The sequence below is a fragment of the Balaenoptera ricei genome, chromosome 9 (assembly GCF_028023285.1).
Source record: "Balaenoptera ricei isolate mBalRic1 chromosome 9, mBalRic1.hap2, whole genome shotgun sequence".
NCBI classification, from domain to species: Eukaryota; Metazoa; Chordata; class Mammalia; order Artiodactyla; family Balaenopteridae; genus Balaenoptera; species Balaenoptera ricei.
In genome coordinates, this window is record NC_082647.1 from 101,554,078 (window position 1) to 101,566,957 (window position 12,880).

Genomic DNA, 12,880 nt, shown 5'->3' on the forward strand with positions numbered 1-12,880 from the left:
TTGTTTAATGACGCTGTAATATTTAAAATGGATAACCAACAAGGACCTACTGTAGAGCACAGGGAACTCTGCTCAATATTATGTAACAACCTAAATGGGAAAAGAATATGAAAAAGAATAGATACCTGTATATGTGTAACTCAGTCACTTTGCTGTACACCTGAAACTATCACAACATTGTTAATCAACTATACTCCAATATAAGATAAAAAGTTAAAAAAGATAAAAGCAGTGAGGCAATTCACAATAGAAGATGTATGAATGGCCTATTATTACATGAAAAGATTTTCAACAGCATTAGTCATCAGGGAAATGCAAGTTAAAACCACAGAGAAGCATCATATACCCATTAGAATGGCTAACCTTAAAAAGATGAACAATACTTAGTGTTGTGAGGATGTGGAGTTTCTAGAACTCGCACTGTTGTACGAACACTTTGGAAGTCTGTTTGGCAGTTTCTTAGAAAGTTAAGCATAAACTTACCATATTGCCCAGCCATTCCACTAGGTATTTACTCAGGAGAAATGAAAACATGTCCACACGCGGACTTGTACACAAATGTTCACAGTCGCTTGATCCACTGTAACCTAAAACTGGGACCAACTCAGTGTCCATCAACAGCTGAATGGATAAACAAAGGTGGAATATCCATAGAGTAGGATACTACTCATAAAAATGCAACAACATGGATGAGTCTCAGTATCATAATGCTGAAGGAAAGAAGCCAGACAAAAAAGGGTACATAGTGTATGATTTCATTTCTGTAAAATTCTAGAAAATGCAAACTAAAATGACAGAAAGCAGATCAATGGTTGCCTGAGGTTGGGGATGGAGGGAGAGGTAGTTTGCAAAGGGCAGGAGGAAACTCTCAGGTAATGGAAAGTTCTGTTTCTCAATTGTGGGTTTGGACAAATGTGTAATGACATGTATCCATCATTATAGTATCATACAGAGTATTTTCAGTGTTCTAAAAATCCTCTTTGCTCAGCCTATACACCCCCTCCCCCCATTTTTAAATTTTTCATTAGTTTGTCCCACTTTTAAATTTTTCATTAGACAAACTATCTTAAGTGTAGCTTTGGACTTTATTAAATCGGGAATAATCTGGTATTAGAGGCTTTAATTTTTACAGATTGATTTAGTTGGACTGGGTCAAGGTTTCTGTGTTATATATAAAGCAGAAATGTGAAGGAAAATTTATTTATTTATTTGGTAGTAATAGATATTACTAAGAATATGAAGAATTCTGCATTATTCCTTCTGACAATTAGTAGTCAATTTAAGTATTTTCTGTCTTTGCCAGATACTGACAATATGAAGCCATTGGAGGGTGTAAGAATTCTGGATCTAACAAGGTTTGTATTAGTTTATCTGTGTTTTGGTGATTGAGTTTTCCCCGTTCTTTAAAAAGACATTTATTTCTTGGATTATAAGAAGGTGTTTATAAGCTTATCATTGAAATTTTGGAAAGAAAAACCAAGAAAATTTCCTGTAATTTCATCATTCTGCGAGACAATTAGTATAATACTTATACATTTCTTTCAAATCTGCATATTTATATATAACTTTTGAAAATAAAAATTGGAACCATATTGAAATTACAGGTTTATCCACATTTTAAACATAATATGTTATTTTGAATATTTTCCCATGTCATTCAAAATTCAACAAAAAATATAAGATATTTTATTATAGTATATAGTTGTCACATAATTACTTAGTCATCCCCCAGTGTTTTTATATTATAAACGAGACTTCCTTGTACATAAATCTTTTCCTCAGGAAATCTTTCAGTTTCTTCCTTAGGATAGAATTCTGGAAGTAGAATTACTGCATCAAAGGGAATATACTTTTTAAAGGTCTTGATACATATGGCCAAATCACTTTTTTGAACAGTTTTAACAATGTTTATTCTTACATTATATGAGCTTGTCTGTGTTGATGGACTATTGAGAAAAGAATTAATATAAAAATCTTAAAGATGGTAATGAATTTATCTATCATTGTTAACATTGTAGAGTACTGGCGGGACCTTTTGCTACTATGAATTTAGGAGATCTTGGAGCAGAAGTTATAAAAGTGGAAAGACCAGGTAAAACTACTGCTCTCTTTAAAACATAGAAACAAGCTAATAAATATTTTTAATAGTTCTTTAAATGTCCATGTACTTGTATGTGGGATGAGGAGAGAATTGAAATGAAGGGATTATTTCCCCTTCTCCTTTCTTTATTTTCCTCTGAACCTATACTAATATTAGATCTCTTTCTACTCTTTATACGTGCCAAGGGCTAAGGCCCGAGCCAGGTCCTTCACACGCACATGGAAGCGTCTGGTAGAAACTGACATGCAACGCGTAAATAATGATGGTGCTAATAACAACAGTTAGTGCCAGGCACAATTCTGAGCACTTTGCCTGTATTAATTTGTTCAATCTTTACAACAACCTGTGAGCTGTTACTATTCCTAGATTATAAATAAGAAGACAGAGACACAGAGAGGTCAAGGGATTTGTCCACGGTCACACAGCTAGTAAGGAATATCCAGACACTCAGCTCTGATCCTGGCCCTCCTGAGCCCCACACAAGCCTTGCTGCTGAGACTGAGATTAGAGTGGGCCTGGCCACCTTCCCTCACTGAGGGATGAAGGGAAGGCAAGAAATTAGCATTACTATTTATTCTTCAAGATCCGTTGCTTATGGATCTGGAACAGAATTCCCAAATTAGTGAAAATGGTCTAGCCTTGAATAGTGTGCATGTATCTGTAAGACCCATAAAAGACTAGTTTATAATTACATCAACATATTAATTTACCATAAGTGATTAAACGCTATAAAGTAGAACACATGATCTAGAAGATTCAACTTCCTGCTACATAGATCTTCTCAAGAGGCCAAAGCAGTTAGCAGAAGAGTCTCTGATCAGCATGGGGAATGTTATATATTTTATATTTATCTGGCCCTATGCTTGTCAGGCTCCAGGTGATGGAAGAGCCTGGTGAATCCTGCTTTCCAGAGATAATGCTTCATTTATCCAGTCAGTGATATTTATCGCTTTTGGTCATTGCTGGATACATGCTGAGTAATGTTTACTTTCTAGCTGAACATCTTTTTTTTTTTCTTTTACAGGTACCACAAAACTTCTAATTTTCACATTGCTATCCAGTTTTAATACCACATACTTTCTAATTTCAAGCATTGGGTCTTGCATTTCTAGATAGAATAGCCAATCTGATTTCTCTTGCTATTTCAGTTGATCACTAGGTTAAATATTTGTACAGTTGGCCCTTCGTATCCATGGGTTCCGCATTTGTGGATTTAGCCAGCCACAGATTGGGTACTTTTATGATCTGCGGTTGGTTGAATCTGCGGATGCCGTACTGGTGGATATGGAGGGCCAATCATGGGACTTGAACATCTGCCGATTTTGGTGTCCTCAGCGGGTGCTGGAACCAGTCCCTCATGAATACTGAGGGAATGACTTTATTTTATTAATTTTAGAAATCACTATTCCCTGTTCGCTTAGTCCTGTTTCTCCTTTGTACTTTTTCATTTCCACACTGAGGGACCCTTTCCTTAGTCTAGGCCTTTATTATGTCCCTTAGCCATACACTAGGCATCAAGCTTTGTTCCTAGCAGGTGTTCATTGCTCTTTTTCTTACTAATTGGTCTCTCTCTTTTAACCCTTTTGCTCAGTACGTTTTAATGTTCATATTACATATTTTGTTTTTTCGAGATAGTTATTCAACAGATAGGAAGAAACGTCCCTTGGCAGTATTTTCACATTTCAGTCTCTTTTAGTGTCCACTTCCTCAGTTCTTAAATTAAATTTCTTTGCAGTTTTCTGACTTGGGACTTAGATTATTCTTACTTGAGTAATCAAAGAGCATATCAAGCTTAAGTATATTTTTTTCTTCTCTTTTTAGAGTCTTTCGGTGCGTGTAAACGCTGTGCCTGCAGGGCCAGGCAGGTAACCTAAATGAATGACGTGGGCTGGGCAGCCAGTGATGCTGCTGTTATTCCAGGGTTGTCACCAGGAGGCAGGCATACCCGGGCAGGGGTGTTGCTCTTTGTTCACTGCTGCGTCTGCTCTGCAGAGAGCAGCGTTTGTGACATAGTAGGCACCCAATAACTATTTGCTGAATGGATGAATGTGTTGAAATATCATGTAAGAAAGGCAGTCTGAATTTTTATATACTATCTCTAGATTTTGAAGTCATGGCAGATAGTTAAAAACTTTAAGTTGTGTGTGGGTCAAATAAAACATGACTCTCAAATTGCCAGTTTTACCAGTTTGTGACCTTTAACCTTTATTTCATTTCATGGGCCGTCCGTACTTATCCTATCCTTCCGCGTCTCTTAAACCCAGGTTATACACCAGGACCAGGTGGGGCAGGAAAGCCATGTAGGCGTCCTGTTTAGATTTCTGACATTATTTCCACCCAAGAGATGAATGTAAACATTTAAAATAAGCTGTCTACTTTTAGCCTTATCTTGACATTGCTCTCTTAAAAACAAAAATTTTTTTTTATTTAATGTATTGAGACCTTCAAAAGAATGGAAGTGGCTGGACTCTCTCCTGCCTCTGGGAGGTCCTGTCTGATCTTGAAGATCCAGATTCACACATACATTTTTCCGTGAAGCCTATAACCGGTTTATTACTAGGAGGTTGTCTTTGTGGACTCTTGAAGTTTATATTTTTCCCTGACGTTTTGAGCATGCTGTTCAGTTTGATACTTACTATTTATTGCTTTGTGTTGTTTATCAGTTCATCCCCAGTTAGAACTAATGCTTCTTTTCTCCTCTGTCCTGTGTTCTCTCTTTCTCTTGTGAGGTTTTTAGTTTTTTGTTTTTAAGTAAAGGAGTCTATTCGTTAGCTTCTGTTTTGTTTTCTAAAAGGCTGTGTCTGTTTTTCCTTATCAGTTTCAGTGGGTAAAGTCTAATGGGCTAATAAATTAATTATATCATTTAAATGAGATTAGAATTTAAACTTTAACCCATATTCACAAATTCTCTCTTATTGGGGGGCTAATAATACTTAGGTAGTGATTAGTTTCTAATATCAATATTTAATCAGAACTTATAAAAATCTTAATTTAAGTGATACTAATTTGTGCCTATTAATTGTTGATTCACTTTCTGAGCTCCATCTACATTGTTTGCTTTTTGTGCAAAGAAAACTTTTTTTCTGTAACTCGATAGTGTTATCTTTGAATCAAACACAAGTACTTTTCAGAATCATTTGAAGTAGATGTTTAGAATAAAATACCCTATTTTTGATGTTTTTAAACTTTTGCTTTGAAGCAAGACATTTGAAGCAAGACCTAGACTACTAAAATTGTATTCTAAATAGCATCTTAAATTATTGACATTTGCTATTCAGTAGCTTATTTTGCTTTTTCTGATTTATTGCTACAGAATTTAAAAAATAGACATATTTATCATTGTTTTATACCTAGCCTCAGATGCCCCTTTATCATAAAGACTCACTTATCATTATCCTGATTTAAATTATATTTAACAAAAATATTTTGTAGACCCAACATTTTGTTTGCACTTTTAATGCTAAAAACACTGAAAGAGCTGACTTGTTTGTCGAAGTAGGAGAGTAATTTTTTTCCCCCTCAGACTTGCCATTTATTAAATCTAAAGACTGCCAGTAGGATATTCCCTTCTGGATTTTGACCTTCAGGGATGGATTTTAGTGAAAGAAGCTATGGGAGGATTTAGTGATTTACATGAACAGGTAAAGAGTTTGGGCAGTTCTAACAAGGTCCCAAGGCCACTTTAGGTTGCTAATTCCACTGATCTTGTTTAGGCATCTGTGAACTTACATATGAGTAAGCCTGTTGATTTGAAATGTCTCATGATGTTTCAAGGTTAAATAGTTCATACTGTTATTTTCAGGAGCTGGTGATGATACACGAACTTGGGGTCCACCTTTTGTGGGGACAGAAAGTACTTATTTTCTCAGTGTTAACCGAAATAAAAAAGTAAGAATATTATCCCCTTTTTGCTTTCTTTGTGTAATTCTCTCTTTTTTAAAAAAAAAATTAATTAATTAATTAATTAATTTTTGGCTGCCTTGGGTCTTCATTGCTGCACGCGGGCTTTCTCTAGTTGCGGCGAGCAGGGCTACTCTTTGTTGCGGTGCGTGGGCTTCTCATTGCGGTGGCTTCTCTTGTTGCGGAGCATGGGCTCTAGGTGCACGGGCTCAGTAGTTGCGGCTCGCAGTCTCTAGAGCGCAGGCTCAGTAGTTGTGGCTCAGGGGCTTAGTTGCTCCACGGCATGTGGGATCTTCCTGGACCAGGGATCAAACCCGTGTCCCCTGCATTGGCAGGTGGATTGTTAACCACTGCGCCACCAGGGAAGCCCTGTGTAATTCTCTTGTAATAACAAAACTTTTGATATCATTGTGGCTTGTTTATTTCTACCCCTTTTTGTAGATATAAGTAATATTCCCAATAAGGTGAAATTTTATTTTATTTTATTCATTCACCAGTTACCAAGTAGAAACAGTAGAGCTTTTTATTAATTTTCCTTCTCTACTAACTTAAAATATTTTTTGAGAATTTATAATGGTTTTTAATGGAAATAATTTTATTAAAGTGAGGAATCACTTGATTTGTTACATTTGTTATTCTTTTGGAGATTGCTAATTGCCTACATTTGGTATTATTATTTGAAAAATTTTTACTATAATCCTTGCTATCATCCTAACATATCCGAATTGCAAATAAAATCAGTAAAAATTATTTAAATGTTTCTTCGTGAGGAAAATGCATTTACTTTAAGAGGAGAAATCTGTAATATGAATGGCTCTTATTGAACTGTCAGCAATAAGAAAAATTTTTAAGATACTATTTTAATATATATATTTTTAATTTTTAGAGTATAGCTGTTAATATCAAGGATCCAAAAGGGGTGAAAATCATCAAAGAGGTACAGTATGCTCTATAGAAGGCATCTAGTCACCTGGGTTGTAATTAGGGATTTGAATATGAGTAAAAGTGTTTTAAAACATTATTTCGTTGGCAATCTGAAATTTTGCTGTAAATGCCATTTGAGTTTAACTTTGTTTTTATACTAAGTATAATTTGCTTTATAATTTCTGGTATATTGTGTTTAACATTTCTCCATAGTGTCAGAGTGTTCAGTTATGGTACTAGTGTCCATTGACCGAGTGCCTGCCCTGCATCAGATCTTAGGCCTGGGTACTTTATTCGTATTATCTTCTCAAATCTTCAGAATTTTCCTTGTAAATGAAGTATTATATCCTCATTTTCACAAGAGGTGAAATGAGTCTCAAGGGGCTTGAGTGATTGTCTAAAGATCACATAGCTAGTAAAGGGAGGAGCTGAAATTTGAACCCTAGGTCTACATCACTGTAGAGCCCAAGGTTTTTCTAACACTTATTCAGATGGCTGATGTGTGCAGACCTGATCTTTGCATCTTTCCTTGAGGGGCCAGCACAATGGTTAGGAGCATACCCCAGTGTTCTACTGCTGGGATTCAAATCCTGCCTTCTTTTCTTACTAGCCATGTGACTTCAGGCAGGTTACTTAACTTCTTTATGCCTCAGCTCCCTTATTAGCAAAATGGGGACAATAATAATACCTACTTCTTAGGGTTGTTAGAATTGAGTTAATATTGTGTAAAATGTGAAGAAGGGTGCCCGCCATAGTCATAGTAAGCACTCATTCAGCATTAACTATTATTATTGTTCCCGATGCACATGAAGGTGGATTCATCATGTGAGATAAAACTTGTTTGCCATCCTTGTTAAAGTTTGAAGTCTAGGGCTTCCCTGGTGGTGCTGTGGTTAAGAGTCCACCTGCCAAGGCAGGGGACACGGGTTTGAGCCCTGGCCCAGGAGGATCCCACATGCCGCAGAGCGGCTGGGCCCGTGCGCCACAACTACTGAGCCTGCGCTCTAGAGCCTGCGAGCCACAACTACTGAAACCCGCGCTCCTAGAGCCCGCGCTCCGCAGCGGGAGAGGCCACTGCAGTGAGAGGCCCGCGCACCGCAATGAAGAGTAGCCCCCGCTTGCCGCAACTGGAGAGAGCCCGTGCGCAGTGGCGAAGACCCAACACAGCCATAAATAAATAAATTAAATAAATTACAAAAAAAAGTTTGAAGTCAAATGTAATGGATGTAAATCTCCTTGATTAGAGAACCAAATCCCCAAATTTGTTTTATATCAAAGTATCAACTTTAGCTTCATTGCTCTGATGCTTCTTTCCTTATCATCTGGCTGATTGAAAAATAACGTCTTCTAATTATTAAGATCAGAATCAGTGTTCATCCGCTCTGGTTCTGTTGGATCAATCCAACAAATTTAGAATTTTACTAGATATATGTTGAACCAAAGCTTGGTAGTTGTCCTGATCTCACTGTCCTGTTTTCCTACATCTTTTCTATAGCATAACTTAGGTTTGTTTGCTTGTTTTTATTTTCTTTCTCAGTTACAACTTAATATGATTTTTCTAAATTGTTCTCTGTTATTATTGCCCTGCCTTTTTTTAAAAAATAAATTTATTTATTTATTTTTTTAATTTTTGGCTGCATTGGGTCTTCGTTGCAGCGTCCGGGCTTTCTCTAGTTGTGGGAGGCGGGGGCTACTCTTCGTTGCGGTGCGCGGGCTTCTCATTGCGGTGGCTTCTCTCGTTGTGGAGCACCGGCTCTAGGCGCGCGGGCTTCAGTAGTTGTGGCACGTGGGCTCAGTAGTTGTGGCTCATGGGCTCTAGAGCACAGACTCAGTAGTTGTGGCGCACGGGCTTAGCTGCTCCGCAGCATGTGGGATCTTCCCGGTCCGGGGCTCGAACCCGTGTCCCCTGCATTGGCAGGCGGATTCTCAACCACTGTGCCCCCAGGGAAGCCCACCCTGCCTTGTTTTTCTATGGCAGCGACCCTCATCTTGGACTCAACTCCCATTGTCTTCATTCTCAGGCCCTTCTTTTTATTTTTTCAGTAGTTGTTATTATTATGATGATGATGATGGTGATGATGATGAATCATCTAGGAGATTGTTCTTAATTCTTCTCTTTCTGGTTTATGTTTCTCAGTTCCACCTTCAGTGTTCACAGTTCCTGCTTCTTTGCTTCCATTTCAGAACATTTTGATATTTTATCCTAAATAGTGAAGGTTTCAGATTTGATTTAACAAATACTTTACAAGTTCATTAGGGTTTTTCAAGGGGGCAGTGTTAGGTGGAATTCATAACTCTTGCTCCTAAGACATCAGTGTACACTGGAGTATTTTAGGCCTACACGTATAATTCTAACCAAAAGAAATGAATTTGCTGGGACGTCTTTCTCACTCTCTTTGGATCCTGCCTCTGTCCTCCACCAGGTTGTAACAGTTTAAAATTGTTTCACTATGGGCGTGGTTTCTCTTCATGTCTGATAACAATAAAGTACATTGCAACTCATATTAAACTTTATAATAGATTGTCTGCAGTCATTTTTCATATCTGTTGCTTTCAGCTAGTTATACAGTTCATAAGTTATATATCTTACAGCCTAGAGGAAAAGTTATTTTTTGCCTAGTCTTTTTATTCTTTCTGGCATGGATTTCTCTTTTGGTCTTAAGAGTAGCAAAACAACCTTTGTATTCAGAACTTGGTGGCTGTGATTGCTAATATAATGAGTCTAGTTTATAGATACAGTTCCAGAGTATTATACAGAGCAGTCAGCTGGATACATGAGAGCTCCAAAAAGTATGACTCCTTTGTCAACCAGGCTAATCAAAAATAGGTTGTGTAGAAGAGAAAGCTCTGCTTAGAAAAGTCTATGTATTTTCATGGCAATATGATTTGATAACTTCCTAACACGTCATCTATATTTCAAATAATTCTCTATGTTAATTAGTTGACAGCAACAGTATCCATATTGTGGGTGTGAATCATGGCCAATAGAGCAGTGTCATGGGTTTTATTTTCCTCCAACATCTTATTATGAAAAATTCAAACATACAGAAAAATGGAAAGAGTAGTATAATGAACTCTTATTTACCCTATGCCTAGATGCAACAGTTTTAACATTTTGCTATATTTGTTTATTTACATATGAATACATGTGGTGTGTGTGTCTGATTTTGAACTATTTGAAAGTAAGTGAAAGATATGAAACTTTGTCCTTAAATCCTTCAGGAGACATCTCCTGGGGGGTATAGCTCAGGGGTAGGAGCATTTGACTGCAGAATACATCTAAGAGTAAGGACGTTCTTTGACATACATTTAAGAATTATTTTATGATTTATTTTTTTACTGATAAATGTGGTTAAATTATTATCATCACTTCCCCTCTATTTCTGATCTTGCTCATCCAGTCTGTTCCTAAATTATATCTAATGAAGACAATTCAGAATTAGGTATTCTGTGTTTCAATTGATTTTAGTTTTTTTACTCTGTGAGTAGAAGGAAGATTTTTTTTTTCCCAGAAGAAAAGGAAAAGATGATGAGTTCTCTAACATGCAAAATTGTGCTTGTTTCTTATTGTGGGTAAGATTCTAGAATAGATTATTAGGTGATCTGTGAGCGCCAAGATGAGGAAGAGGTGATCACCAACAAAACTGGGAACAAGTCTTTTTTCCCCCCTCACTTTATTTCCTAGTAGATCCTTGTATCAGGGAAATGCGATAAATGTTTGGTCTCCACTGAAGCAGTTGACTTGTATATTACTTGTAGATAGTGTGGAGATCCATATAACTCAGGCAGATTTGTGATGTCTCTGATTTTAGCACTGCACTGTTTAGAATTTTAACGAATGCCTTAGTTAACGCTTTAGGGAACATACATGATCTTGAAATGGGTAAATATCCCGAAAGAGAGAGGGAGGGAGAATATGTTGGATGGCAGACTCACTAAGAATCAGTACCTAGTAAATAGATAGTATATGTTTATTTAAAATAAATATTTATAAAATGGAGCAAAGAATAACTTCTGCGCTATACACTTTTCTAGGGATATTTTATCAGTAAGTATCATAATGCATACATATTGAGTTCTTGGGTAATAAAAAAAGCTACTAGGCATCTTTATCAGTGGAAGTCTTTAGCTTCTAAATTCAACTTTTCCATATTTTTCTTATAACTTCGGAGAGTCATACTACATGGTACTCTGAGCACACCTCTTCTTAGCTTAAATTTTTTTTTCTGTTGTTATACAAGTAATATCTGCTCATGGGCAAAAAGATTAATATTTTAGTGTATCATATCAAATCTCTTTATGTCCTTGTATACTCATTTTTCCCGATAAACATGAGATAATACCATGTATATTGTTTTTTAATTTTTTTTTTTTTAAAGAAATTCTTCATTTTTATTATTTATTTTATTTATTTGTGGCTGTGTTGGGTCTTCGTTTCTGTGCGAAGGCTTTCTCTAGTTGCGGCAAGCAGGGGCCACTCTTCATCACGGTGCGCGGGCCTCTCATTATCGCGGCCTCTCTTGTTGCGGAGCACAGGCTCCAGACGCACAGGCTCAGTAGTTGTGGCTCACGGGCCCAGTTGCTCCGCGGCATGTGGGATCTTCCCAGACCAGGGCTCGAACCCGTGTCCCCTGCATTGGCAAGCAGACTCTCAACCACTGCGCCACCAGGGAAGGCCAATGTTTTTTGTTTATACATTCTGAATACTTTTCTATTAATATAACTTATTCACTATATTTATTTTCTTGTCTTATTGAAACAGTGAATTTGTTTGTGATCCATCTGAATACTTTATGTGAATTGAAATGTGACTTATGATGGTATAGAAATCTAAAAATACAAATACCCTATATAGTTAAAAGTTTTAAAATTGTGGTATAATATATATAACATAAAATGTCATTTTAACCATTTTTACTTTACAGTTCAGTAACATTAATTACATTCATAATTGTGTGCAACCATCACTGCTGTGTATTTCCTTTATGTTTAATCATCCCAAACAAACTCTGTATCCATTAACCAATAATTCTCCACTTCCTTCTCCCCTCAGCCTCTGATAACATCTAATTTACTTTCTGTCTTTATGAATTTGCCTATTCTAGATATTTCATGTAAGTGAAATGATATAATATTTGTACTTTTGTGTGTGTCTGGTTAATTTTACTTAGCATAATGTTTTCAAGGTTCATCCATGTTGCAGCATGTATCAGAACTTTGCTCCTTTTTATGGCTGAATAATATTCTACCTTACTGGATGGATATATTTGTCTGTTGATGGATACTTGGGTTGTTTCCACCTTTTGGCTATTGTGAATAATGCTGCTATGAACATTTGGTTACAAGTACCTGTTCAAGTCTGTGCTTTCAATTATTTTGGGTATATACCTAGGATTGGCATCTCTGGGTCATATCTTAATTGTGTTTAACTTTTTGAGGAACCCACACAGAGTTTTAAAGTTAAAAATAATTTATCAAATGTCATTTGCATAAGGTACTATACTGTGCACCATGCAGAATACGCAGCAGAGAGATGACTGGTATAAAAATCGAGATGTGTTTGATGTGGCTTGTTTTCTTTAGTGCCTGCAGGAGTGCCGTGTAAGTAGCAGACAGAAGCTCAGAAAAATATGTGGAATAAATTACAATGTAACTACAGTTTACATTTGTAAATAAAAAACAGCTTTGTGTTTTATTTATACTAACACCCATTCTCCCTCCACATTTTCCAAGCAACACTTGGTAGCATCACTAACAAAAAATAAACACATCTCCACTTGGGCTCTCCCTGGGGCATACTGCATAGAGTTGCCCATGTGAGAAGCAGCTCGAATGGTAATTGGCACCTGAAATTTGGAAAGGATGCCTGTATGGCTTAAGATTCGGGGTGCATACTTGAAAACCTTTCTCTCTCTGTCCTGTATCTTAATGTATGTATCATTCCTCTTCTGACAG

The 12,880-nt window shown here is 36.7% G+C and overlaps 1 protein-coding gene across 1 annotated transcript in view; it reads left to right on the forward strand.

Moving 5' to 3' along the window:
* The window catches only part of SUGCT (succinyl-CoA:glutarate-CoA transferase), a 790,246-nt gene that overhangs the window by 11,307 nt on the left and 766,059 nt on the right, over positions 1-12,880 (forward strand). The window contains 4 exon segments of the mRNA XM_059934212.1: positions 1,304-1,355; positions 2,019-2,092; positions 5,904-5,989; positions 6,888-6,938. Of these exon segments, the coding sequence (XP_059790195.1) occupies positions 1,304-1,355; positions 2,019-2,092; positions 5,904-5,989; positions 6,888-6,938 (263 nt within the window).